General features: G+C 45.0%; 1 protein-coding gene across 1 annotated transcript in view; it reads left to right on the plus strand.

The window, feature by feature from the left end:
* Positions 1–26,433, plus strand: part of LOC129816487 (ephrin type-A receptor 6-like) — a 256,812-nt gene that overhangs the window by 225,197 nt on the left and 5,182 nt on the right. The window contains exons 9-12 of the mRNA XM_055871028.1: positions 3,087–3,195; positions 17,790–17,860; positions 19,195–19,323; positions 20,048–20,233. Coding sequence (XP_055727003.1) covers positions 3,087–3,195; positions 17,790–17,860; positions 19,195–19,323; positions 20,048–20,233 — 495 coding nt within the window. The remainder of the gene's footprint in view (positions 1–3,086; positions 3,196–17,789; positions 17,861–19,194; positions 19,324–20,047; positions 20,234–26,433) is intronic.

Consider the following 26,433-nt stretch of genomic DNA (forward strand, 5'->3'; position numbering starts at 1 on the left):
CACAACCAAAATGTTCCCACGGGGATAATAAAGCCATGCTGAATACTAACATACAGACCTGTGTTTGTGGTTCTGTCCTATATACTTGGTCAGTTCTTGAAGGGGTTCTTTTTTACTGTACCAGGGTTTTTATCTTAGAGGTGCCAGAACTCAAGCAGTAGAAATATAGAGGTGTAGGTTCTCTATACTGGTCGGTCAGCACCGGTCCACTGATCTGGCCTCAGTGGCGTCTCCTATCTTCTCCTCTTTTCCCCCTTATCTATCCAGCTGAAGAGCTTTCTTTATCTAGTGGATCAGACAGTCCTGGCCTGCCTTTGTTCTGCCCTTTAATCAAGGAGAAAATACCCTCTCCCTCCCTCCCTCCCCTCCTTACCTCCCTCCCTTCTCTCCCCTGTATCCCTCCCTTTCTGCTTGTCCCCGACCTCTCCATACCTGCTCTGCCTCTCCTCCTATCTAACCTCTTCCTTCCCCATCTACAGTGCCTTCCGAAAGTATTCAGACGCCTTGACGTTTTCCACATTTTGTTACGTGACAGCCTTATTCTAAAATGGATGAAATAAATAAAACATCCTCATCAATATACACACACCACCCCATAATGAAAAGCAAAAACAGGTTTTTAGAAATATTTGCTAATTTATAAAAAATAAAAACAGACATACATATTATTTACATAAGTACTCAGACCCTTTGCTATGACACTCGAAATTGAGCTCAGATGCATCCTGTTTCAATTGATAATCCTTGATGTTTGTACAACTTGATTGGTGTCCACCTGTGGTAAATTCAATTAATTGGAAACAATTTGGAAAGGCACACACTTTTATATATAAGGTCCCACAGTTGACAGTGTATTTCCGAGCAAAAACAAAGCCATGAGGTCAAAGGAATTGTGCATAGAGCTCCGAGACAGGATTGTGTCGAGACACAGATCTGGGGAAGGGTACCAAAAAATGTCTGCAGCATTGAAGGTCCCCAAGAACACATCATTCTTAAATGGAAGAAGTCTGGAACCACCAAGACTCAGCCTAGAGCTGGCCACCCGGCCAAACTGAGCAATCGGGGGAGAAGGGCCTGGGTCAGGGAGGTGACGAAGAACCCGATGGTCACTCTGACAGAGCTCTGGAGATGGGAGAACCTTCCAGAAGGACAACCATCTCTGCAGCACTCCACCAATCAGGGCTTTATGGTAGAGTGGCCAAACGGAAGCCACTCCTCAATAAAAGGCACATGACAGCCAGCTTGGAGTTTGCCAAAAGGCACCTAAAGACTCTCACCATGAGAAACAAGATTCTCTGTTCTGATGAAAACATGATTGAACTCTTTGGCCTGAATTCCAAGCGTCAGGTCTGAAGGAAACCTGGCACCATCTCTACGGTGAAGTACGTTGGTGGCATCATCATGCTGTGGGGATGTTTTTCAGCGGCAGGGACTGGGAGACTAGTCAGGATCGAGGGAAAGATGAACGGAGCAAAGTACAGAGATCCTTGATGAAAACCTGCTCAAGAGAGTTCAGGACCTCAGTCTAGGACGAAAGTTCATCAGGTTCAACAGGACAACGACCCTAAGTACACAGCCAAGATAACACAGAAGTGGCTTCGGGACAAGTCTCTGAATGTCCTTGAGTGGCCTAGCCAGAGCTCGGACTTCAACCTGATCGAACCTCTCTCGAGAGACCTGGAAATAGCTGTGCAGCGACGCTCCCCATCCAAACTGACAGAGCTTGAGAGGATCTGCAGAGAAGAATGGGAGAAACTTCACAAATACAGGTGTGCCAAGTTTGTAGTGTCATACCCAAGAGGACTTGAGGCTGTAATCGCTGCCAAAGGTGCTTCAACAAAGTACTGAGTAAAGGGTCTGAGTACTTATGTAAATGTATTATTTCCGGGGTAAAAAAAAATACAACAATTTCTACATCTTCTAAAAACCTGTTTCTGCTTTGTCATTATGGGGTATTGTGTGTAGATTGATGAGGGAAAAAAATATTTCATACATTTTAGAAAAAGGCTGTAACGTAACAAAATGTGGAAAAACTCAAGGGGTCTGAATACTTTCTAAAGGCATGACAGTCATGACAGTCCTTTAGATTCAAGCCTTTCACACACATCCACACAAACACAAAGGCCTCGGTCTCATTAGCGTCAATCAGGCCCGACTGCTCAGTTAGGCTTCAGAGTGTGTGTGAACTCCTGGTCAGGAGAACCGTCCTGTGAAGTCATCTACCCCTCTGATCAGCTATGTTCCTCTCTCCTCGTCTGACTGGCAATTATTTCTTACCAGACCCCAGCTACACACACACACATACACTCTCGCACACACACACACACACACACACACACACACACACACACACACACACACACACACACACACACATTCTGACCTTCACACATTCAAGCGTATGTGTACTTACAAACATATTGGCGCCGATCCTCACACATCCACGCATACATGCGGGCACACAAATGCTGTCACGTCTGGGTTGGGGGCTACGCATCCTGATCACCAATTCATATTCATTAAGTGTAAAATATTGTAGAAATAAGTTTTGCTAATAGCAATCATCTTTCAATTATGTGGGATTCGTTAGCCCTGTGAAGAAACAGAGAGAAGGGAAAATAATGAATATCAAATGTGGCTAATTTTGGCAAATGATCAGAGACTAAATCACAATTTCATGAATGAATAATATTAATTAAATGGCACCAAGCATATGAATGATTCCTTTTAAAATAGAATGGTTGTCTTTCAGACCAAGAGTTCATCAATCTCTCCATATTAATTTCAAATTAATTAATACTAACAATATCAATTATTACTAATAAAAGTGCTTTTCTCTCCTCAGTCTGATTTGATAAAGATGTTTTAAAAGTGGTATAGTTATATTGTCTTTTATGACTTTTTTCTGACTTAATCATGTGAATGTATATTGTTTTTGTGATGTCACCTCTTTTCCAGTGATATGGCTGTATGTCTATACTTGTGATGTCACCTCTCTTCCAGTGATATGGCTGTATGTCTATAACTGTAAATCACTTAATAGGTCCAGACAATAATCAATCAATTGATTTGTCCCCTCCCCGTAGCGTCGGACATGGCGTCAGACCAGGGTCAGGTGTTGGTGATCGTCACGGCAGCCGTGGGAGGCTTCACTCTCCTCATCATCCTCACCCTCTTCTTCCTCATCACCGGACGGTAAGAGACACACACACACACACACACACACACACACTTCTTAGGTTCTTGGGAGATGTCCCAAGGGACTAGTAGGTCAGCACCACAGACAGGGCTGTAGGATAGTTCAGCACCATGGACAGCACTAAAGGTGTCTTCAGGAGCATTGACAGGGCTGTAGGATAGTTCAGCACCATGGACAGCACTAAAGGTGTCTTCAGGAGCATTGACAGGGCTGTAGGATAGTTCAGCACCATGGACAGCAATAAAGATGTCTTCAGGAGCATTGAATGGGCTGTAGAATAGTTCAGCACCATGGACAGCACTAAAGATGTCTTCATGAGCATTGCCAGGGCTGTAGAATTGTTCAGCACCATGGACAGCACTAAATATGTCTTCATGAGCATTGACAGGGCTGTAGAATAGTTCAGCACCACGGACAGCACTAAAGATGTCTTCATGAGCATTGCCAGGGCTGTAGAATAGTTCAGCACCATGGACAGCACTAAAGATGTCTTCAGGAGCATTGCCAGGGCTGTAGGATAGTTCAGCATCATGGACAGCACTAAAGATGTCTTCATGAGCGTTGCCAGGGATGTAGAATAGTTCAGCACCATGGACAGCACTAAAGATGTCTTCAGTTGTACTGACAGGGCTGTAGAATAGTTCAGCACCATGGACAACATTAAATGTGTCTTCAGTTGCACTGACAGGGCTGTTGGATAGTTCAGCACCATGGACAGCACTAAAGATGTCTTCATGAGCATTGCCACGGCTGTAGAATAGTTCAGCACCATGGACAGCACTAAAGATGTTTTCAGTTGCACTGACAGGGCTGTAGAATAGTTCAGCACCATCGACAGCACCAGAAAGGAAAAGGCGAAGCGAGAGGGATAACTTTGCCAAAAATCTGCCTTCTCGAGCAGATGGCGTTGTTCCGTTTCTTTCGCTCACCAAGGGAGGAGTTTTTATATACAGTGGAGGTCAATGAGAGAGTGTCGAATTTGGTCAGCAAAAAATGTAATTACTTATTTGCTACGTAGGTTTATTTGATCAAATACATGTTTTGGAATGCTTAGGTTGCTACGAGTGTACTGATATAAGTAGGACATGTGACATCCCGGCAAATTTGAGAAAAAACACTTTATATCGGAGTTGTCTTGAGATGGCTATGCATACAGTATTCATGAACATAGCATCAGCTAGTAGCATAGCATCTCTCTCCATTGAATGCAGGCGGTTGACGTCAACACCCCTCATCGAATATTCAAGTATTAAAATAACGAGCTGTAGTAGTCTTCAGTAGCACTGACAGGGCTGTAGGAAAGTTCAGCACCACACTACTGTGGACAGCTCCCTCTGTTCTGAGAGGCCTACATACAGTAATACAATGGCATTTCACACTTAATTTTAAAAAGTTTGAAATGTACCCAAAGAACAATTAAAAGTAGGATGTGACGAAACCTTTGAGATGACCTTCCAGTCTATGTAGGTGTTAAGTCTGTTCTGAAAAGCTTTCTAAATAAGGGAGTGCACTGAGGCACTGTGAATTTAGATAAGTAGCGTCAAACAGGAACCAGTTAAAACAGGACTGTCCCTCAATCCTCATGTGTGTATCTGTCTATGTATAGGTGACCGTTCGGCCTGTGTAGGGGTGGGTCTATCTTTGTACTCTATTCTAAACCCACACTACTGCTCTTCACTTCTACTTCAGGGTTATCTTTCAACACTCATCCCTCTCTCCTCTCTTTCCTCACTCTCTGATTCCTCTCTGTCCTCTCATCATTCTGTCTATGCTCCTCTCTCTTTTGTCTCTTTGCACTTTCTCCTCTCATCCTCTCCTCATTCTCTCCTCTTTTATCAGTGGAAACAGTGGCTTCAGCATGTAGTAATGACTCAGTGGATATTAGGGTAGAGCCTGGGTTGAATTAAATTGACTTTTAGATTAACGCTCTGGGCAGGGTTTGATATTGAAAGGTGTGTGTGTGTGTGTGTGTGTGTGTGTGTGTGTGTGTGTGTGTGTGTGTGTGTGTGTGTGTGTGTGTGTGTGTGTGTGTGTGTGTGTGTGTGTGTGTGTGTGTGTGTGTGTGTGTGTGTGTGTGTGTGTGTGTGTGTTTGAGCGCATGTGTTCGTAAATATCCTAGAATAGCCTTTAAAGCCGCAGCACTATCCTTTACACCCTTTTTTGAGAACACCTTTGAAAAATAGTTTGTGTGTCTGTCTGTGTGTGCGTTCACTCTTTGTGTGTTTTCAAAGCCAGTGATTCAGTGATAGAGTGGTGCTAGACAGGTCTGATAAAGGAGCTTTAATCAACACACTGACCCCATCACTGGGGGGGCTACAGTCAATAGACAAATCCACCTCTTCTCTCATCTCTCATCTATAGAGATGAGACGAGTATCCAAGATGGCGTAGCAGTATGACGTGTTTGTTTTTGTCCCGTGTAAATACTCAGTTTTTCTTTTCGTTTTGTTTGTATACATTTCAATATATTTCAAACTCTTTTTTTCAATTTTCAGATTAAATATACCTTCCTGCAACCCGCCTCACCCAATGTGGTACGGATCTGCTATTTTTTAGACCTTATAACTGGAACCTTCATCAGAAGCTAGCCATCAGAAGCTAGCCAGCTAATTAGCTACTAATCAAATTCAAATCAAATCAAATGTATTTATATAGCCCTTCTTACATCAGCTGATATCTCAAAGTGCTGTACAGAAACCCAGCCTAAAATCCCAAACAGCAAGCAATACAGGTGTAGAAGCACGGTGGCTAGGAAAAACTCTCTAGAAAGGCAAAAACCTAGGAAGAAACCTAGAGAGGAACCAGGCTATGAGGGGTGGCCAGTCCTCTTCTGGCTGTGCCGGGTGGAGATTATAACAGAACATGGCCAAGATGTTAAAATGTTCATAAATGACCAGCATGGTCAAATAATAATAATCACAGTAGTTGTCGAGGGTGCAGCAAGTCAGCACTTCAGGAGTAAATGTCAGTTGGCTTTTCATGGCCGATCATTAAGAGTATCTACCGCTCCTGCTGACTCTAGAGAGTTGAAAACAGCAGGTCTGGGACAGGTAGCATGTCCGGTGAACAGGTCAGGGTTCCATAGCCGCAGGCAGAACAGTTGAAACTGGAGCAGCAGCACGGTCAGTTGGACTGGGGACAGCAAGGAGTCATCATGCCAGGTAGTCCTGAGGCATGTTCCTAGGGCTCAGGTCCTCCGAGAGAGAGAAAGAGAGAAAGAGAGAATTAGAGAGAGCATACTTAAATTCACACAGGACACCGGATAAGACAGGAGAAGTACTCCAGATATAACAAACTGACCCTAGCCCCCTGACACATAAACTACTGCAGCATAAATACTGGAGGCTGAGACAGGAGGGGTCAGGAGACACTGTGGCCCCATCCGACACTGTGGCCCCATACTAGCTATTTAGTCATTGTTAGCCACTGCTAATGGGCTTTACCTTTAGCTCAGACACCAACCGCTTTAGCCCTGATAGACCGGATAATACTTGAGCATATCTGACTGCTTTTTTCTACTACATTTCCGGATTCCTGCCGCATGCTCTGGACCATCACACGGGATCATCGCAGCTAGCTAGCTGCTACCGAGTGACTATTGTGGCTAACGCCCTTGTCCAGAAGCAAGCACCAGGTAGCCTCGAGCTCGCCTCGAGCTAGGCCCATCTCCCGGCTAGCAAACGAAGTACACCAACTACAATACCTCTCTTGCCAATTGGCCTGGACCCTTGTCAACACAGAGCCCCGCCGATCCATCACGACTGGTCTGCTGATGTAATTCGGCCGATGTGCTCTCAACCGGTCTCTGCGTCGTGGATGTCGATGAAGACCCATCTGCTAGCCCCGGCCTGCTAGCTTTCTGAACAGCTGCTCGCCTAGCATAGTAACGACTACCGAACTGCTCCCTGTTTCATCTATTGCTGCTCATTGGACCCTTTGATCACTTGGCTACACACATGATGGCCGCTGGACTGTTCAATAACCTGTCTAGGATGAGGGTGCCGCTAGCGGCACTCCCCCCCACCCCCACTGAAAAACCAGTGCCGCGAAATTCAAAAAAAATATATTTTTTTAATATTTAACTTTCACACATTAAAGTCCAATACAGCTAATGTAAGACACAGATCTTGTGAATCCAGCCAACATGTCCGATTTTTAAAATGTTTTACAGGGAAGACACAATATGTAAAGATGTACATCTATTACCTAAAACCACATTAGCATAATCCACCATCTTTTATTTGTCCACCAACACCAGTAGCTATCACCAATTCGGCTAAACTAAGATATTTATAGCCCCTAACCAAGAAAAAAACTCATCAGATGACAGTCTGATAACATATTTATGGTATGGGATAGGTTTTGTTAGAAAAAAGTGCATATTTCAGGTAGATGGCATAGGTTACAATTGCACCCACCGTCACAAATGGATTAGAATAACTACATAGAGCAACGTGTTTACCTACTTACTAATCATCAAACATTTCGTAAAAATACACAGCATACACTAATCGAAAGACACAGATCCTGTGAATACAGACAATATTTCAGATTTTCTAAGTGTCTTACAGCGAAAACACAATAAATCGTTATATTAGCATAGCACATAGCACATAGCAGCCCAGCATTGATTCTAGCCAAAGTGAGCGATAACGTCAACATCGCCAAAATATATTAATTTTTTCACTAACCTTCTCAGAATTCTTCAGATGACACTCCTGTAACATCATATTACACAATCTATATAGAGTTTGATCGAAAATGTTTATATTTAGCCACCAAAATCATGGTTAGACAATGTGAAATGTAGCCCAGCTGGTGAGAAAATGTCCGTGCGCCATATTAGACAGTGATCTACTCTTATACATAAATACTCATAAACGTGACTAAAAAATATAGGGTGGACAGGGATTGATAGACAATTTAATTCTTAATACAATCGCGGAATTACATTTTTTAAATTATCCTTACTTTTCAATACAGTTTGCGCCAAGCGAAGCTACGTCAAAAAACATGGCGTCCTAAGCCACTAACATTTTTCGACAGAAACACGATTTATCATAATAAAAATGTCCTACTTTGAGCTGTTCTTCCATCAGTATCTTGGGCAAAGGATCCTTTCTTGGGTCTAATCGTCTTTTGGTGGAAAGCTGTCCTCTTGCCATGTGGAAATGCCAACTGCGTTCGGGATGAACTGGAAGCGTGCCCAGCAATTCACAGCGTTTCAGAAATAAATGTCCCAAAATCGCACTAAACGGATATAAATTGCTATAAAACGCTTTAAATTAACTACCTTATGATGTTTTTAACTCCCATAACGAGTAGAAACATGACCAGAGTAATATTACTCCCTCCACTAATGCTTGGAACAAGTGCGGGTCGATGTCCTCCAGGCGCATTACGCAGCAAGAAAAGAGTTCCTAGCTACAGGGTTTTTTAATTTGTAGTGCCTGTGAACGCGCAATCGACCCCATTCAAATCGTCATCACGTAAAGGCATCCAGGGGAAGACGTAAGCAGTGTCCGTATACTCATAGCAATAACTGCGGCCTTTTAACTGACTCCAGATCAGGGGCCAACATTTCTGAAATCTGACTCCATGTCAGGGAAATTGCTGTAGAATGGGTTCTGTTCCACTTAGAGACAAAATTTCAACTCCTATAGAAACTATAGACTGTTTTCTATCCAATAATAATAATAATATGCATATTGTACGATCAAGAATTTTGTGGGAAGCCGTTTCAAAAATTACACGATTAGCATAAATAGTGACAACAGCGCCCCCATCCTCAACAGGTTAACACTGTACTTCATTTTGTTTATCTGTCTTCCCCAGCCTCGAACTCAGGCCCTGTGTGTAGCTAACTGACCGTCTCTGCCCATTCATCACCATGTTGTTGTCTTAGCTGTTTACCTGTTGTTGTCTTACCTGTTGTGGTCTTAACTCTCCCAATCAACACCTGTGATTTCTTTATACCTCTCTCTAATGTCAATGTGCCTTGTATACTGTTGTTTAGGGTAGCTCATTGTTTTATTTTACTGCGGAGCCCCTAGTCCTGCTCAACATACCTCAGATAGCTCCTTTATCCCACCCCCCACACATGCGGAGACCGCACCAAGCTTAACTGGCGCCTCCAGAGATGCAACCTCTCTCATCGTCACTCAATGTCTAGGTTTACCTCCACTGTACTCGCACCCTACCATACCCGTGTCTGTACAATATGCACTGAATCTATCCTACCACGCCCAGAAATCTGCTCATTTTATTCTCTGTTCCCACCGCACGAGACGACCAGTTCTTATAGCCTTTAGCCGTACCCTCATCCTACTCCTCCTTTGTTCCTCTAGTGATGTAGAGGTTAACTCAGGCCCTGCATGTCCCCAAGCGCTCTCATTTGTTGACTTCTGTAACCGTAAAATCCTTGGGTTCATGCATGTTAACATCAAAAGCCTCCTCCCTAAGTTTGCTTTATTCATTGCTTTAGCACACTCCGCCAACCCTGATGTACTAGCCGTGTCTGAATCCTGGCTTTGGAAGGCCACCAAAAATTCTGAAATTTCCATCCCCAATTACAACATTTTCCGTCAAGATAGAACTGCTAAAGGGGGCGGAGTTGCAATCTACTGTAGAGATAGCCTGCAGAGTTCTGTCATACTATCCAGGTCTATGCCTAAACAGTTCGAGCTTCTACTTTAAAAAATCTATCTCTCCAGAAATAAGTACCTCACTGTGGCCGCTTGTTATAGACCCCCCCTCAGCTCCCAGCTGTGCCCTCGACACCATATGTGAATTGATTGCCCCCCATCTATTGTCAGAGTTTGTACTGTTAGGTGACCTAAACTGGGAAATGTTTTACACTCCGTTCGTCCTACATTCTAAACTAGATGCCCTTAATCTCACACATATTATCAATGAACCTACCAGGTACAACCCCAAATCCGTAAACATGGGCACCCTCAAAGATATCATCCTGACCAACTTGCCCTCTAAATACACCTCTGCTGTCTTCAACCAAAATCTCAGTGATCACTGCCTCATTGCCTGCGTCCGTTATGGGTCCACTGTCACGATCCTGACCTTATTTCCTTTGTTTAGCCTTGTTTAGTTGGTCAGGACGTGAGCTGGGTGGGCATTCTATGTTATGTGTTTCTATGTTGGGTTCATTGTATTAGCCTGATATGGTTCTCAATCAGGGGCAGGTGTTTTACGTTTCCTCTGATTGAGAACCATATTAAGGTAGACTGTTTCTCACTGTTTGTTTGTGGGTGATTGTTGCTGTGTCTGTGTTTGTTCGACACACGGTACTGTTTCGTTCGTTTGTTTCTTCCTGTTCGTGCGTTCATTTTTATATGTTCTCAAGTTCAGGTCTGTTCACGTCGTTTATTGTTTTGTAGTTTGTTTAAGTGTTTTTTCTGTCTTCGTTTAATAAACAATAAGTATGTATTCAAACCACGCTGCATTTTGGTCCGATCCTTGCTCCTCCTCAGACGAGGAGGAAGACGAGCGTTACATCCACGTTTAAACAACAACGACTCATCACTGTCAAGCGCTCCCTAAAACACTTCTGCGAGCAGGCCTTTCTGATCGACCTGGCCCGGGTATCCTGGAAGGATATTGACCTCATCCCGTCAGTAGAGGATGCCTGGTTGTTCTTTAAAAGTGCTTCCCTCACCATCTTAAATAAGCATGCCACTTTCAAAAAATGTAAAACTAAGAACAGCCCTTGGTTCACTCCAGACTTGACTGCCCTTGACCAGCACAAAAACATCCTGTGGCGTACTGCACTAGCATTGAATAGTCCCCGCGATATGCACCTTTCAGGGAAGTCAGTAACCAATATACACAGTCAGTTAGGAAATCAAAGGCTAGCTTTTTCAAACAGAAATGTGCATACCGCGGCACTATTTCCAAAAAGTTCTGGGACACTGTAAAGTCCATGGAGAATAAAAGCACCTCCTCCCAGCTGCCCACTGCACTGATAGAGTTGCAAAATATTGATTCAGCTGGGCTAGACAATCTGGACCCTCTCTTCCTAAAACGATCTGCCGCCATTGTTGCAGACCCTATTACTAGTCTGTTCAACCTCTCTTTCATATCGTCTGAGATTCCTAAAGATTGGAAAGCGGCCGCGGTCATCCTCCTCTTCAAAGGGAGAGACACTCTAGACCCAAAATGTTACTGACCTACATCCATCCTTCCCTGCCTTTCTAAAGTCTTCGAAAGCCAAGTGAACAAACAGATCACCGACCATTTCGAATCCCACCGTACCTTCTCCGCTATGCAATCCGTTTTCCGAGCTGGTCACGGGTGCACATCAGCCTCCCTCAAGGTCCTAAACGATATCATAACCACCGATAAAAGACAGTACTGTGCAGCCGTCTTCATTGACCTGGCCAAGGCTTTCGACTCTGTCAATCACCGTATTCTTATCGGCAGACACAATAGCCTTGGTTTCTCAAGTGACTGCCTCGCCTGGTTCACCAACTACTTCCCAGATATAGTTCAGTGTGTCAAATCGGAGGGCCTGTTGACCGAACCTCTGGCAGTCTCTATGGGGGTGACACAGGGTTCAATTCTCAGGCCGACTCTTTTCTCTGTATATATAAATGATGTAGCTCTTGCTGCGGGTGACTCTTTGATCCACCTCTACGCAGATGACACAATTATGTATACATCTGGCCCTTCTTTGGACACTGTGTTAACAAACCTCCAAATGAGCATCAATGCCATACAACACTCCTTCCGTGGCCTCCAACTGCTCTTAAATGCAAGTAAAACTAAATGCATGCTCTTCAACTGATCGCTGCCCGCACCTGCCCGCCCGACTAGCATCACTACTCTGGACGGTTCTGACTTAGAATATGTGACAACTACAAATACCTAGGTGTCTGGCTAGACTGTAAACTCTCGTTCCAGACTCATATTAAGCATTTCCAATCCAAAATTAAATCTAGAATCGTCTTCCTATTTCGCAACAAAGCCTCCTTCACTCAAGCTGCAAAACATACCCTCGTAAAACTGACTATCCTACCAATACTTGACTTCGGCCTCCAACACTCTACTCAGCAAATTGGATGCAGTATATCACAGTGCCATCCGTATTGTCACAAAAGCCCCATATACTACCCACCACTGTGACCTGTATGCTCTCGTTGGCTGGTCCTTGCTACATATTCGTCGCCAAACCCACTGGCTCCAGGTCATCTAAACTCAGCAAAAAATGAAATGTGCTCTCACTGTCAACTGCGTTTATTTTCAGAAAACTTAACATGTGTAAATATTTGTATGAACAACAAGACTCAACAACTGAGACATAAACTGAACAAGTTCCACAGACATGTGACTAACAGAAATGGAATAATGTGTCCCTGAACAAAGGGGGGTCAAAATCAAAAGTAACAGTCAGTATCTGGTGTAGCCACCAGCTGCATTAAGTACCGCAGTGCATCTCCTCCTCATGGACTGCACCAGATTTGCCAGTTCTTGCTGTGAGATGTTACCCCACTCTTCTTCCAAGGCACTTGCAAGTTCCCGGACATTTCTGAGGGGAATGGCCCTAGCCCTCACTCTCCGATACAACAGGTCCTAGATGTGCTCAATGGGATTGAGATCCGGGCTCTTCGCTGGCCATGGCAAAACACTGACATTCCTGTCTTGCAGGAAATCACGCACAGAACGAGCAGTATGGCTGGTGGCATTGTCATGCTGGAGGGTCAAGATGAGCCTGCAGGAAGGGTACCACATGAGGGAGGAGGATGTCTTCCCTGTAACACACAGCGTTGACATTGCCTGCAATGACAACAAGCTCAGTCTGATAATGCTATGACACACCGCCACAGCCCATGACAGACCCTCCACCTTCAGGGACCCTGGGCATCTTTCTTTTGGTGTTTTTCAGAGTCAGTAGAAAGACCTCTTTAGTGTCCTAAGTTTTCATAACTGTGACCTTAATTTCCTACCGTCTTAAAACGTCTTACGGGTCATTGGAACGCTACCGTCCCACCTGGCGAACATCCGGTGAAATTGCAAAGCTCCAAAATCAAATTACAGAAATCGTAATATTAAACAGTCATGAAAATACAAGTGTCATACACCATTTAAAAGCTTAACTTCTTGTTAATCCAGCCGCGTTATCAGATTTCAAAAAGGCTTTACGGCGAAAGCACACCATGCGATTATCTGAGGACAGCGCCCCGCACACAAAAGCATTACATTCATTTTCCAACCAAGCAGATGCGTCACGAAAGTCATAAATAGCGATGAAATAAATCACTTACCTTTGAAGATCTTCATCTGGTTGCAATCACAAGGGTCCCAACTACATAACAAATGGTCCTTTTGTTCAATAAAGCCCTTCTTTATATCCCCAAAAAGTACGTTTCAACGGCGCGCTTGACTCAGTAATCCACCGGTGTCCCTCGTTCAAAATGCATACAAAATGAATCCCGTAAGTTACCAATGAACTTATTCTAAACAAGTCAAACAACGTTCCTAATCAGTCCTCAGGTACCCTATTTTGTAAATAAACGATAAAATTTACGACGGAGAATACCGGAGACCATTACCGGAGATAAACAACGGAGTACGCGCCCTCACCGGAACGCGCTACAAACACTACAGCCAAAATGGGAGCCACTTAGACAACTACAAATTCTAGCTCATTTTTCAAAAAACCAGCCTGAAACTCTTTCTAAAGACTGTTGACATCCAGTAGAAGCCCTAGGAACTGCAATCTGGGAGGACTTCCTTTTATATTCCCATTCCCAGCCATTGTAATCAGAGGTGAGCTGGGGGAAAAAAGTTTCTGGATTGTCATCGGGTTTTCGCCTGCCATATCAGTTCTGTTATACATTATTTTAACAGTTTTGGAAACTTTAGAGTGTTTTCTATCCAATACTATTAAATGCATATCCTAGCTTCTGGGCCTGAGTAACAGGCAGTTTACTTTGGGCACCTCATTCATCCAAACTTCCAAATAATGCCCCCTAGCCCGAAGAAGTTAAGCTAATAGTGTCTTAACGACCGTTCCACAGGTGCATGTTCATTAATTGTTTATGGTTCATTGAACAAGCATGGGAAACAGTGTTTAAACCCTTTACAATGAAGATCTGTGAAGTTATTTGGATTTTTACAAATTATCTTTGAAAGACAGGGTTCTGAAAAAGGGATGTTTCTTTTTTGACGAGTTTATACGTTTTTGTAAGGTAAAGCCCCGCCTTATCTCAGCTCACTGGTCACCATAGCAACAGTCACCCATAGCACGCGCTCCAACAGGTATATTTCCCTGGTCATCCCCAAAGCCAACACCTACTTTGGCCGCCTTTCCTTCCAGTTCTCTGCTGCCAATGACTGGAACAAATTACAAAAATCACTGAAGTTGCAGACTTATATCTCCCTCACTAACTTTAAGCATCAGCTATCAGAGCAGCTTACCGATCGCTGCAGCTGTACACAGCCCATCTGTGAAGAGCCCATCCAACCAATTACCTACCTCATCCCCATATTTGTTTTTGTTTTTCTGCTCTTTTGCACACCAGTATTTCTACTTGCACATCCTCATCTGCACATATATCACTCCAGTGTTAATTGCTAAATTGTAATTACTTCGCCACTATGGCCTATTTATTGCCTTACCTCCTTACTTCATTTGCACACACTGTATACAGATTTTTCTATTGTGTTATTGACTGTACATTTGTTTATCTCATGTGTAACTCTGTGTTGTTGTTTTTGTCGCACTGCTGTGCTTTATCTTAGCCAGGTCACAGTTGTAAATGAGAACTTGTTCTCAACTGGCTTACCTGGTTAAATAAATGTGAAATAAAAAAATAAAAGTCTTGTCTCTTCTCTCATCTCGTCTCCACTCTTCTTTCCTCTTCTTCTCTCCTCTCATCTCCCCTACTATTCTCCCCCTCTCCTCTCCTCTTCTATCTCTGCTGTGATTTCTTCTCTGTCAGTGTCCAGGCCTCAGACCACACACAGCAGGATCCCAACCTGGCAACCCACAGATATCCAGCACTTTGATAGCCTCTCTGATCTGGCAATCAGTATCTGGTTGGGCTTGCCTCTATGGAGAAACCATGGTCACTCACAAACACGCACATGCACACACACACATACACATACACACTTACACACACACACACACACACACACACACACACACACACACACACACACCCACACACACACTAACACTCAGGCTTGTGTACTCCCACACTGACCCCTCCTCTCTCAGTAATGAGTGCTCTGATTGCTTTGCCCTCTGTCTAATTCAAATCAGCATCATTTAAACCTTCTTAATGTCAAAGTTGTGGACAATGGAGAACTTTCACTTTTCAACCCAGACCCCTGTCTATTTCTAAAGACTGTAATCACCCCTCTCTGTCCTCCTCTCTGTCCCTCCTCTCTTCTCCTCAAAACTGGCTAACTAAGCCCCTGACTCTCTCTTCTCCTCTCCTATTCTTAGCTCGCCTCTGACGTAAGCCATCCAGTTGGACTGAATATACCACACACATACCTATGTGTGTCTGTCTGTGTGTCTGCGTCTGTCTGTAGGTTTGTGTCTGTGTATGTGTGTCTGTGTATGTGTCTGTGTGTGTGTCTGTGTGTGTGTCTGTGTGTCTGTCTGTCTGTCTGTCTGTCTGTCTGTGTGTCTGTGTGTCTGTGTGTGTGTGTGTGTGTGTGTGTGTGTGTGTGTGTGTGTGTGTGTGTGTGTGTGTGTGTGTGTGTGTGTGTGTGTGTGTGTGTGTGTGTGTGTGTGTGTGTGTGTGTGTCTGTCTTTATGTGTGTATTTGTGCTGATATGATTATTACCTGTGAAATGGCTCATGGAGGGGGATGTAACCTCCCTCTCTTACTCTCTGTTTCTCTTGCTCTCTCTTTTATGTAGTTATCAGACTGGTGCCAGCACTAACTCACCTCTTCTGTCTCTATCACTTTCTCTCCCTACCCCATCCTCCTCTCCCAGCCTGCCTAGGGGCATGGCAGCCACAGCTACACCCTCTGTGTCTGTTAATAGTCTACTTAATTATCTAATCACCACTATAGATAAACCGTACCTCTCTCTCTCCCTCTCTCTCTCCTGTAGATCTGTAGACTAGATGTTAATTACTTCCTGTTCCTCCAGCATGATAAAGCTAATGAAGTTGACTGGCTGGAGTGTGAACCTGTGATCCTCTCCACACTGTGTGTGTGTGTGTGTGTGTGTGTGTGTGTGTGTGTGTGTGTGTGTGTGTGTGTGTGTGTGTGTGTGTGTGTGTGTGTGTGTGTGTGTGTGTGTGTGTGTGTGTGTGTGTGTGTGTGTGTGTGTGTGTGTGTGTGTGTGTGTGTGTGTGAGAGAGAGAGGGGATGGGCTCTTATAGAGACAGTGTCTAAGTGTGTGGTGAGGATGGGCTCTTATAGAGACAGTGTCTAAGTGTGTGGTGAGAGTGAGGATGGGCTCTTATAGAGACAGTGTCTAAGTGTGTGGTGAGAGTGAGGATGGGCTCTTATAGAGACAGTGTCTAAGTGTGTGGTGAGAGTGAGGATGGGCTTTTATAGAGACAGTGTCTAAGTGTGTGGTGAGAGTGAGGATGGGCTCTTATAGAGACAGTGTCTAAGTGTGTGGTGAGAGTGAGGATGGGCTCTTATAGAGACAGTGTCTAAGTGTGTGGTGAGAGTGAGGATGGGCTTTTATAGAGACAGTGTCTAAGTGTGTGGTGAGAGTGAGGATGGGCTCTTATAGAGACAGTGTCTAAGTGTGTGGTGAGAGTGAGGATGGGCTCTTATAGAGACAGTGTCTAAGTGTGTGGTGAGAGTGAGGATGGGCTTTTATAGAGACAGTGTCTAAGTGTGTGGTGAGAGTGAGGATGGGCTCTTATAGAGACAGTGTCTAAGTGTGTGGTGAGAGTGAGGATGGGCTTTTATAGAGACAGTGTCTAAGTGTGTGGTGAGAGTGAGGATGGGCTTTTATAGAGACAGTGTCTAAGTGTGTGGATGAGAGTGAGGATGGGCTTTTATAGAGACAGTGTCTAAGTGTGTGGTGAGAGTGAGGATGGGCTTTTATAGAGACAGTGTCTAAGTGTGTGGTGAGAGTGAGGATGGGCTCTTATAGAGACAGTGTCTAAGTGTGTGGTGAGAGAGAGGATGGGCTCTTATAGAGACAGTGTCTAAGTGTGTGGTGAAAGAGAGTGTATGAGGAGCAGTAATCAATCAAACACACACCTAAACACATCCAAAGTCACACAAACACATTCCAAGTCACACACACACACAAATACATTCCAAGTCACACACACACACAAACACATTCCAAGTGTACACACACACACACACATAAACACCCAAACACATTCCAAGTCTCTCACACACACACACGCAAACACATTTAAAATTCACACACACCCAAACACATTCCATGTTACACACACAAAGTGCAAATAGAAATGTGTTGATCCAAGTTTCTCTGAGAAAATGTTCTCCAACAACACCATTAGATACAACACTCAGTTTGGTTTAGTAGTTAATCTCTCTATGGACACGGTGAACTCCTTCAGTTGTTGCATCTGGTGTTCCTTGTTGTAAAGGACAATGTGTCATTGTGTCTCCCAGGTGTCAGTGGTACATCAAATCCAAGATGAGCTCAGACGACAAGAGGAGGACCAACTATCAGAACGGACATGGTAGGACTTCTGCTTCTCCTTCTCTACTCGTCTTTCTCTCTGCCGCTCTCTTTCTGACTCACATCACTTCACACCCAATTTCACCAATTCATGTGAACAGACGCATTTCATTTTATTATTTCCGCCTCCTGTGAGTGTTTGTGTTGAAAGATAAATGGCTAAACTGTGGCGAGACTTAAAGCTTAAAAATAGATTTCCCACACAAACACTGTACCTTATTGAGTGTCTCTGTCCATTTCATGCTAAAGAGATCTATCCTGGAAAGAAACACTGTGTGGACAATTTGCATACAATCAATTCTAACCATGTCTGCCATTCTCAAGCCTCCATTAGTTTGGATGGAAATGTGGATGAAGTGTGTCCCTAACCCCTGGCCGTAGCAGACTTTGAGAGATTGGTAACACCCTCTCTCAGTTTTACAACACAGACAGAGAGGGAGCGGGAGGGGGAGGGATGTCAGTAGGAGTGATACATTGCCAACTTTAAACAAATCCACAGAACAAAACGTTCTGAAACACCCCCACCTCCCTCGCTCCCTCCCTCCTTCGCTCTCTCTCCCCCTCCATCCTCTCCTGCTCGCTTCCTCTTCAGAATCCATTTCAAGTCATCTGTGTGTCTTACCTTTTGGCTGAATCTAGTTATAGCTCTGCCTCTCATCTACTTCTCTCTGTGTTTCTTTCTGTTTTTCTTACTCTCCCTCTCTGTCTCTCTTTTTCCCCACATACACTGTGTTTTATCTCTGAGATGAGCGAGAGGGGGAGAAAGGAACAGAGGGAATAGACTCAGAAGGAGATAGGAGATAGGAAGGGGGCGGGGCAGTGGTAGAGGAACAGACAGACAGCAAGATGAGTTCTGAGAGAGAGTGTCCAGCTGACAGTGCCTCTTACTGCCCTGTGTGTCTGTCCTGTCTCTCTCTCTATCAACAGATAGGCTTGACTCCATACAGACTGTCTCTGTGTTTCAGAGCTATCCTTGTCCTCATCAGTGGAGAACAGAGGACACACACTCTTCTCATCCTCCTTCTCTCCTCCTCTTTCTCTCTGTTCTTTCCTGTTTATTCCTCTTCTCTCTCCACTGATACCTTGACTTATCGCTCTAACCTTCAGAGTTGTGTTTCATCCAGAAGTGGATGCTTGATGTTGATTGTGTCTTCAGGTTAATGCTGGAGCTCTGTTTAGCATGACCATTGATTGTTCTGTTTGGATATGGAGACTAGAGGTTGTTAACAAAGACAAGGCATAAAACAGCAGGTAGCAAAGTTACCAAAGGCAGAACCCAGTCTCTCCTCACTTGACCTAGAATTCATGATTGTCTCTCCTCTCTTCTTCTCTCAGCCCTCCCGTACCCAGGGGTAAAGACCTATGTAGATCCGGACACCTATGAGGATCCTACTCAGGCTGTCCATGAGTTTGCCAAAGAGATTGACCCAACCCGGATCCGCATAGAAAGAGTCATCGGAGCAGGTGGGCACTCTATCCTCAATTATCCATTCAATTCGTCAAGCTTCATTGGCATGGAAAGAACAAGGTCAATTATGGCAACAATATATATATATATATTCAGTACTCAGTACAGAAGCTCCTTTAGATTGCACAGTATGCTCTATATATATACCCTAGTGGATGTGAGAAGATCTACCATCTGGGTGGAATATGCCATAATATGCCATATGAAGCAATGGGTTTTCATTTTAAAGAAAGGAAGTTAATTATACCTCTTCTATACAGTGGGGGGCCTGTGCTTCCCCTCCCAGCACTTGATTTAAGACTACATTCTCTCTGCTCAGTATAACAATCTAACACACACACACACTCACAGTGGGGGATATGAAAGCTGTTAGAGCTTTAGAGAACAGAGGAGAGACTATGGATTGATTATAGGCTGATAGATCATTAGGAGCAAAGAGACATTTTAGAGAGTTGAATAATTCAGAGTTAAACATGTTGTGGAGTTGTCTCTGTACTGCAACACTGCCCTCCAGTGGTTTGATATGGTTACTGTGTGTGTGTGTGTGTGTGTGTGTGTGTGTGTGTGTGTGTGTGTGTGTGTGTGTGTGTGTGTGTGTGTGTGTGTGTGTGTGTGTGTGTGTGTGTGTGTGTGTGTGTGTGTGTGTGTGTCTGGTGTGTGTGTGTGTCTGGTGTGTGTGTCTGTCTTTATGTGTCGTGTCGTGTCGTGTGCGTATTCCAGGTGAGTTCGGGGAAGTGTGTAGCGGTCGTCTGCGGACGCTGGGGAAGAGGGAAATCGCTGTGGCGATAAAGACGCTGAAAGGTGGCTACGTGGAGCGCCAGAGGCGGGACTTCCTCAGAGAGGCCAGCATCATGGGACAGTTCGACGACCCCAACATCATTAGGCTGGAGGGCGTGGTCACCAAAAGTAAGGAGGATCATGGGAATTGTAGTTGCTTGTGTTTTTAGGAGTTTACATGGACAGACAGACTGCAGAAAGTGTGTGTTTATGTGGGACAGCTGCCTCTAACACTGGGAATGAGTCATTACAACCAGCCATTCCACATAGCTGCATATGCCACACACACACAAGCACACGCTACAGCACAATGTGTAGCAGCCATTCCACGCTAGTCTAGTCCACTGTTCTGTAGAGACACCTGTGTATGCCACACTGTCACTTTCTCCATCGTTCTATCCCTCTGATCTCTCTCTTCACTGTCAGACACTCTTCTCCCTCCCTCTCCCTTTCTCTCTCTCTCCCTCTCTCTCTCTCTCTCCTTCACTCTGTCTCCATATGTTGTTTCCCCTCCTCCACTCCAGAGTCTAATTAAAGGAGATGTATCAGGGTGTGACTATCTTACCTGAACAGAAACACCAGGTAACGCTCCACACTCACCACTACTTTATACTCTCAGTAGTTCCTCTGGATTGGCTTCTGCAGATACAGAGAGATGGAGAGAGGAAGAGAGAGAGGTAGATAGGAGATACGAAGAGTGGTAGAGAGAGGAAGACAGAGGTAGTAGAGAGGAGAGAAAAAGAGCAGCTAGACAGGAGACGTAGAGAGACAGAGGTCATGATCAGATGAGCTCCAGCATTTTTCAGAATGTTCTTAAAAAAAGATAGATTTAGAGTTAGATAAACTTTTCTTGTCAGGAACACATACAGGATGCTGCCCTCTACAACATAACCCTCACTCCAAATCAAAACTCAAAACCTACAACCTGATTTTGGACGGAATTACGGAATCACCTAGTAGGCTTACAACTACCAAAGATTATTATTCCAACGCTATACAGCAAATGCTCTAGAAAACAGCAGAAACCTGAAAACACCATCCAACCTGGAACTGAGTGAGTAATGTTTAGTCTGAAGCTATATTTTATTTCCAAAAGCCAAGAAGAAAAATACATTACATTACTTTATAAGGATTGAATGATAAATTAAGGCTGCCAAGCTTGATACAACCTCAATTAGCACTGACGTGTCAAGTGAGAGGTGTCCAAGCCCTTTAGCCCAACAATGGCAGGGGAGTCGCACAGTCTACTCCAACCAAATGGAGGCTTTAGAAGCTGCCTCTCGCTGTTCATAGGTAATTAAAATACAGTACCCTGTGTATGTAAAGAATGATAAGGCAAGAAAAGACAACAAAATGAAGCTCCTTATGGACACTTTTTGTTGACTCTTATAAAAATGGGAACATCAGCAACCTCATCTTCCACACAAACCATCCCCTGACATGACACAGTGCTATATTAACCAGACCATCTCCTGGCATGGCACAGTGCTATATTAACCAGACCATCTCCTGGCATGGCACAGTGCTATATTAACCAGACCATCTCCTGGCATGGCACAGTGCTATATTAACCAGACCATCTCCTGGCATGGCACAGTGCTATATTAACCAGACCATCTCCTGGCATGGCACAGTGCTATATTAACCAGACCATCTCCTGGCATGGCACAGTGCTATATTAACCAGACCATCCCCTGGCATGGCACAGTGCTATATTAACCAGACCATCTCCTGGCATGGCACACTGCTATATTAACCAGACCATCCCCTGGCATGGCACAGTGCTATATTAACCAGACCATCTCCTGGCATGGCACAGTGCTATATTAACCAGACCATCCCCTGGCATGGCACAGTGCTATATTAACCAGACCATCCTCTGGCATGGCACAGTGCTATATTAACCAGACCATCCCCTGGCATGGCACAGTGCTATATTAACCAGACCATCCCCTGGCATGGCACAGTGCTATATTAACCAGACCATCCTCTGGCATGGCACAGTGCTATATTAACCAGACCATCTCCTGGCATGGCACAGTGCTATATTAACCAGACCATCCCCTGGCATGGCACAGTGCTATATTAACCAGACCATCCTCTGGCATGGCACAGTGCTATATTAACCAGACCATCCCCTGGCATGGCACAGTGCTATATTAACCAGACCATCCCCTGGCATGGCACAGTGCTATATTAACCAGACCATCCTCTGGCATGGCACAGTGCTATATTAACCAGACCATCTCCTGGCATGGCACAGTGCTATATTAACCAGACCATCCCCTGGCATGGCACAGTGCTATATTAACCAGACCATCTCCTGGCATGGCACAGTTCTATATTAACCAGACCATCTCCTGGCATGGCACAGTACTATATTAACCAGACCATCCCCTGGCATGGCACAGTGCTATATTAACCAGACCATCTCCTGGCATGGCACAGTGCTATATTAACCAGACCATCCCCTGGCATGGCACAGTGCTATATTAACCAGACCATCTCCTGGCATGGCACAGTGCTATATTAGCACACTACCCCTCTGTTTCACCTAATCAAATAATTAGTTCAGCAGGAGAAGCTCTCCCTTGAGAAAAATACCCTCACCCCGAGCGGGTCAAACCAGACCTCTTCATTATAAACCCCACAGACAAGCAACCCCAAGCGGAAAGTCAACCTCCCAGCACAGAGTACTACTCCCTCATTGAAATGAAGGATACATTTACCCAGCTGGAGGTAAGGCAGGTGGAGCTGGAACAGCAGGTGATTACACTCCAGTCACCACAGACCCGGACAACAGTCCAGCACAACAACACCCCCTTAACCAGACCCGGAGAGCTGGAGGTGGAGAGACAAATCTGCACCCTGGACTGTGGTGAGACAACTTCAACAAAATAAAAAGCAAGAGCAAGAGAATAACAGAGCACTAGAGGAGAGGATCAGACTGCTGGAGGAGAGGATGAGGAGGATGGCGTGTGACAGAGAACAACCCACTAGAGAGGTGGCCACCCCCGCAGAGAAGCCAGCAGAACAGCCCACCTCAGTTCCCGACAAAAGTCTCGACAGCACAGCAGAACAGTCCACACCAGACCCTGACCATAGCGTCGTCATCACAGCAGAACAGACAAATGAAGAACCCCAAGCCCAGGGGCTCTCCCCCCCTCGGACTCAAGGGGAATGCTAATTTGGTATAGAGCAGACCTAACTCACTCTATTAAATTAATCAAAACAGGAACATTTGACATTTGTCTAGAAATTCAAAAGGAAATGTTCTCAACAGAGAAAAATGTCCTCATGTGAGCTACCTATATCCCCCCAATAGAATCCCTATACTTTAATGATGACAGCTTCTCCATCCTGGAGGAGGAAATCAATCATTTCCAGAACCAGGGACATGTACTAGTCTATGGCGACCTAAATGCCAGAACAGGACAAGAACCTGACACCCTCAGCACACAGGGGGACAAACACCTACCTGGAGGTGACAGCATTCCCTCCCCCATATGCCATCCTAGGCACAACTATGACAACATAACCAGCAAAAACAGGTCACAACTCCTGCAGCTCTGTCACACGCTGGGTATGTACATAGTCAATAGTAGGCTTCGAGGGGGCTCCTATGGTAGTTACACCTATAGCTTGGCAGTAGTACTGTAGACTATTTTATCACTGACCTCAACCCAGAGTCTCTCAGAGCTTTCACAGTCAGTCCACTGACACCCCTATCAGATCACAGCAAAATCACAGTCTACTTGAACAGAACAATACTCAATCATGAGGCATCAAAGCCAAAGGAACTGCACAATATTAAGAAATGCTATAGATGGAAAGAATGTAGTTTGGAAACCTACCAAAAGCTATTAGTCTTTATTATTTTGGAACTTCTGTGAGTGTAATGTTTACTGTTCATTTTTATTGTTTATTTAACTTTTGTATATTATAACTACTTCACTTGCTTTGGCAATGTTAACATGTGTTTCCCATGCCAATAAAGCCCCTTGAATTGAATTGAGAGAGGAAGAGAGAGAGGAAGAGATAGAGGTAGAGATAGAGAGAGGTTTACATGGAGAACTCAGGCCTAGTCCTCTCTGAAGCTCAGAGCTGATAGAGAGAGAAGTATAATCTGGTCAGCACCATGGACAGACAGCCTCTGATCCCTGCTCTCTGCTGCCAGCCCAGCCAGCTGCTCTATATCTTCAGCCCCCATTCACCACTGCCTCACTCTCTCTCTCTCTCTGCCTGGCTGGCTGACTTAGTGACTGCCTCACAGAGCCCCCATTCAGGTCCGGCCTGGCTGGCTGACTTAGTGACTGCCTCACAGAGCCTCCATTCAGGTCCGGCCTGGCTGGCTGACTTAGTGACTGCCTCACAGAGCCCCCATTCAGGTCCGGCCTGGCTGGCTGACTTAGTGACTGCCTCACAGAGCCCCCATTCAGGTCCGGCCTGGCTGGCTGACTTAGTGACTGCCTCACAGAGCCCCCATTCAGGTCCGGCCTGGCTGGCTGACTTAGTGACTGCCTCACAGAGCCCCCATTCAGGTCCGGCCTGGCTGGCTGACTTAGTGACTGCCTCACAGAGCCCCCATTCAGGTCCGGCCTGGCTGGCTGACTTAGTGACTGCCTCACAGAGCCCCAATTCAGGTCCGGCCTGGCTGGCTGACTTAGTGACTGCCTCACAGAGCCCCCATTCAGGTCCGGCCTGGCTAGTTGAAGAAATCACTGGCCTATAGCTGAGCCAGATACGGAGGGTCCTGACCTGCCCCCTACCTCTCTCACTATAGCCGAGCAGCAGGCCAGGGATGTCAGCGCCAACGTTATTTCACTTCACTGAAACTGATCCATGTCTTGAAGAATTCATTAAATAGCCATTAATTAACTGAAATGCAGTCCTCCAAAAAGTGTGATACAATTGAAATAGTACATTTTACAGGAAACCAAGTAATCATGACAACGACCCCTGACTGAGGCCTGCTTCTAATTCTGCCGTGGCGGGGTCACACTTTTGAACCTCCCGTCCTGTTTCTTTTCGCATCTCAGATTGTATATTCTGATATTACAGCCTCACAGCGGGCCTGTCCTTACTGCCAGACTGTTGGGCCAATTACCCCAATTAACAGGATACTGTGAGGAGTAAACAGAATGTCACTTTAGCGAAGCTAAACGAGGGATCGACAGAACCAATCAGCTGTAGTCTGTGTGAATCAGGAGCTGTGAAATGTCTGATGAGTTTGAACAGTGGGGGTTCCTATAGTGTTCCCTTTCATTCATTACCATGGAGCCATGGCACTCCCTCTGTGTCAATGTGTAACGGTCCTGACCTGTTTTATGTTGTTTTTGTATGTGTTTATGGTCAGGGCGTGTGTTTTGGGTGGGCAGTCTATGTTTTGTATTTCTAGGTTGGTTTTTGTGTTCGGCCTGGTATGATTCTCAATTAGAGACAGGTGTGTATCGTTTGTCTCTAATTGAGAGTCATACTAAGGCAGCCAGGGTTTCACTGGGGTTTTGTGGGTGTTTGTTCCTGTGTCCTCACAGGACGGTTGAAGGTTAGTCACATTTGTTGTTTTGTAGTTTTGTAGTGTCTTGTTTTGCTGTTGTCATTAAAAGATGGCTTATTTCCCTCAATCCGCATCTTGGTCCTATCCATGCTCCTCCTCGTCTAAGGGGGAGAACAACAATGACTGCCTTTACACAATGGATGGACAACACAACAGACAAGAAACATAACACAAATCAATGGGCTCTGAAACAGTGAAAAACGTTGTTTGATTAAATGTGTAGTTTTATGGATCACTGTATGATTTGGCTGTATGATTTCTAATGAAAGACCTGTCTTTAATGCATATTATTATAATATATTAAGCTGTCCAGAGCTGTCTCTGTCTCTCTGTTGTGTGTAATCCTGTAATTAGTGCACTCAGCAGCACACTCACCCACTGGGGGATCACAGAGAGGAGATGGGTGCCCCATGAGAGGCAGGGGGAGACAGCCGATAAATACCCCTTTGTCCTCACCCCGGCCTCCTCCTCTCTGCTGTCCTGACTCCCTCTCCCTCCCGGGCCCCTCCTCTCTCTTCTCTCTCTGCCCTTACCGTGGCTCCTCATCTCCTACTCCCTTGACCTCCCGCCTGTCTACCTCTCCTCCCTGGTGTGACTAAAGAGTAATAACAGTGGCCAATAATTAGAACAGGCTGTTAGTCAAACAGGATGTTAATTAATCCAGTGGTGGATTATGGTCCACTCTCCCCAGGCCAATAAACCCTCACCGTGAAACAGCATGCTAATGCCAAAGGCTAACGCTAATCCCTCCCCAGGCCCATGGACTCTGACA

The sequence above is a fragment of the Salvelinus fontinalis genome, chromosome 19, assembly GCF_029448725.1.
Source record: "Salvelinus fontinalis isolate EN_2023a chromosome 19, ASM2944872v1, whole genome shotgun sequence".
In the NCBI taxonomy this organism is placed as follows: domain Eukaryota; kingdom Metazoa; phylum Chordata; class Actinopteri; order Salmoniformes; family Salmonidae; genus Salvelinus; species Salvelinus fontinalis.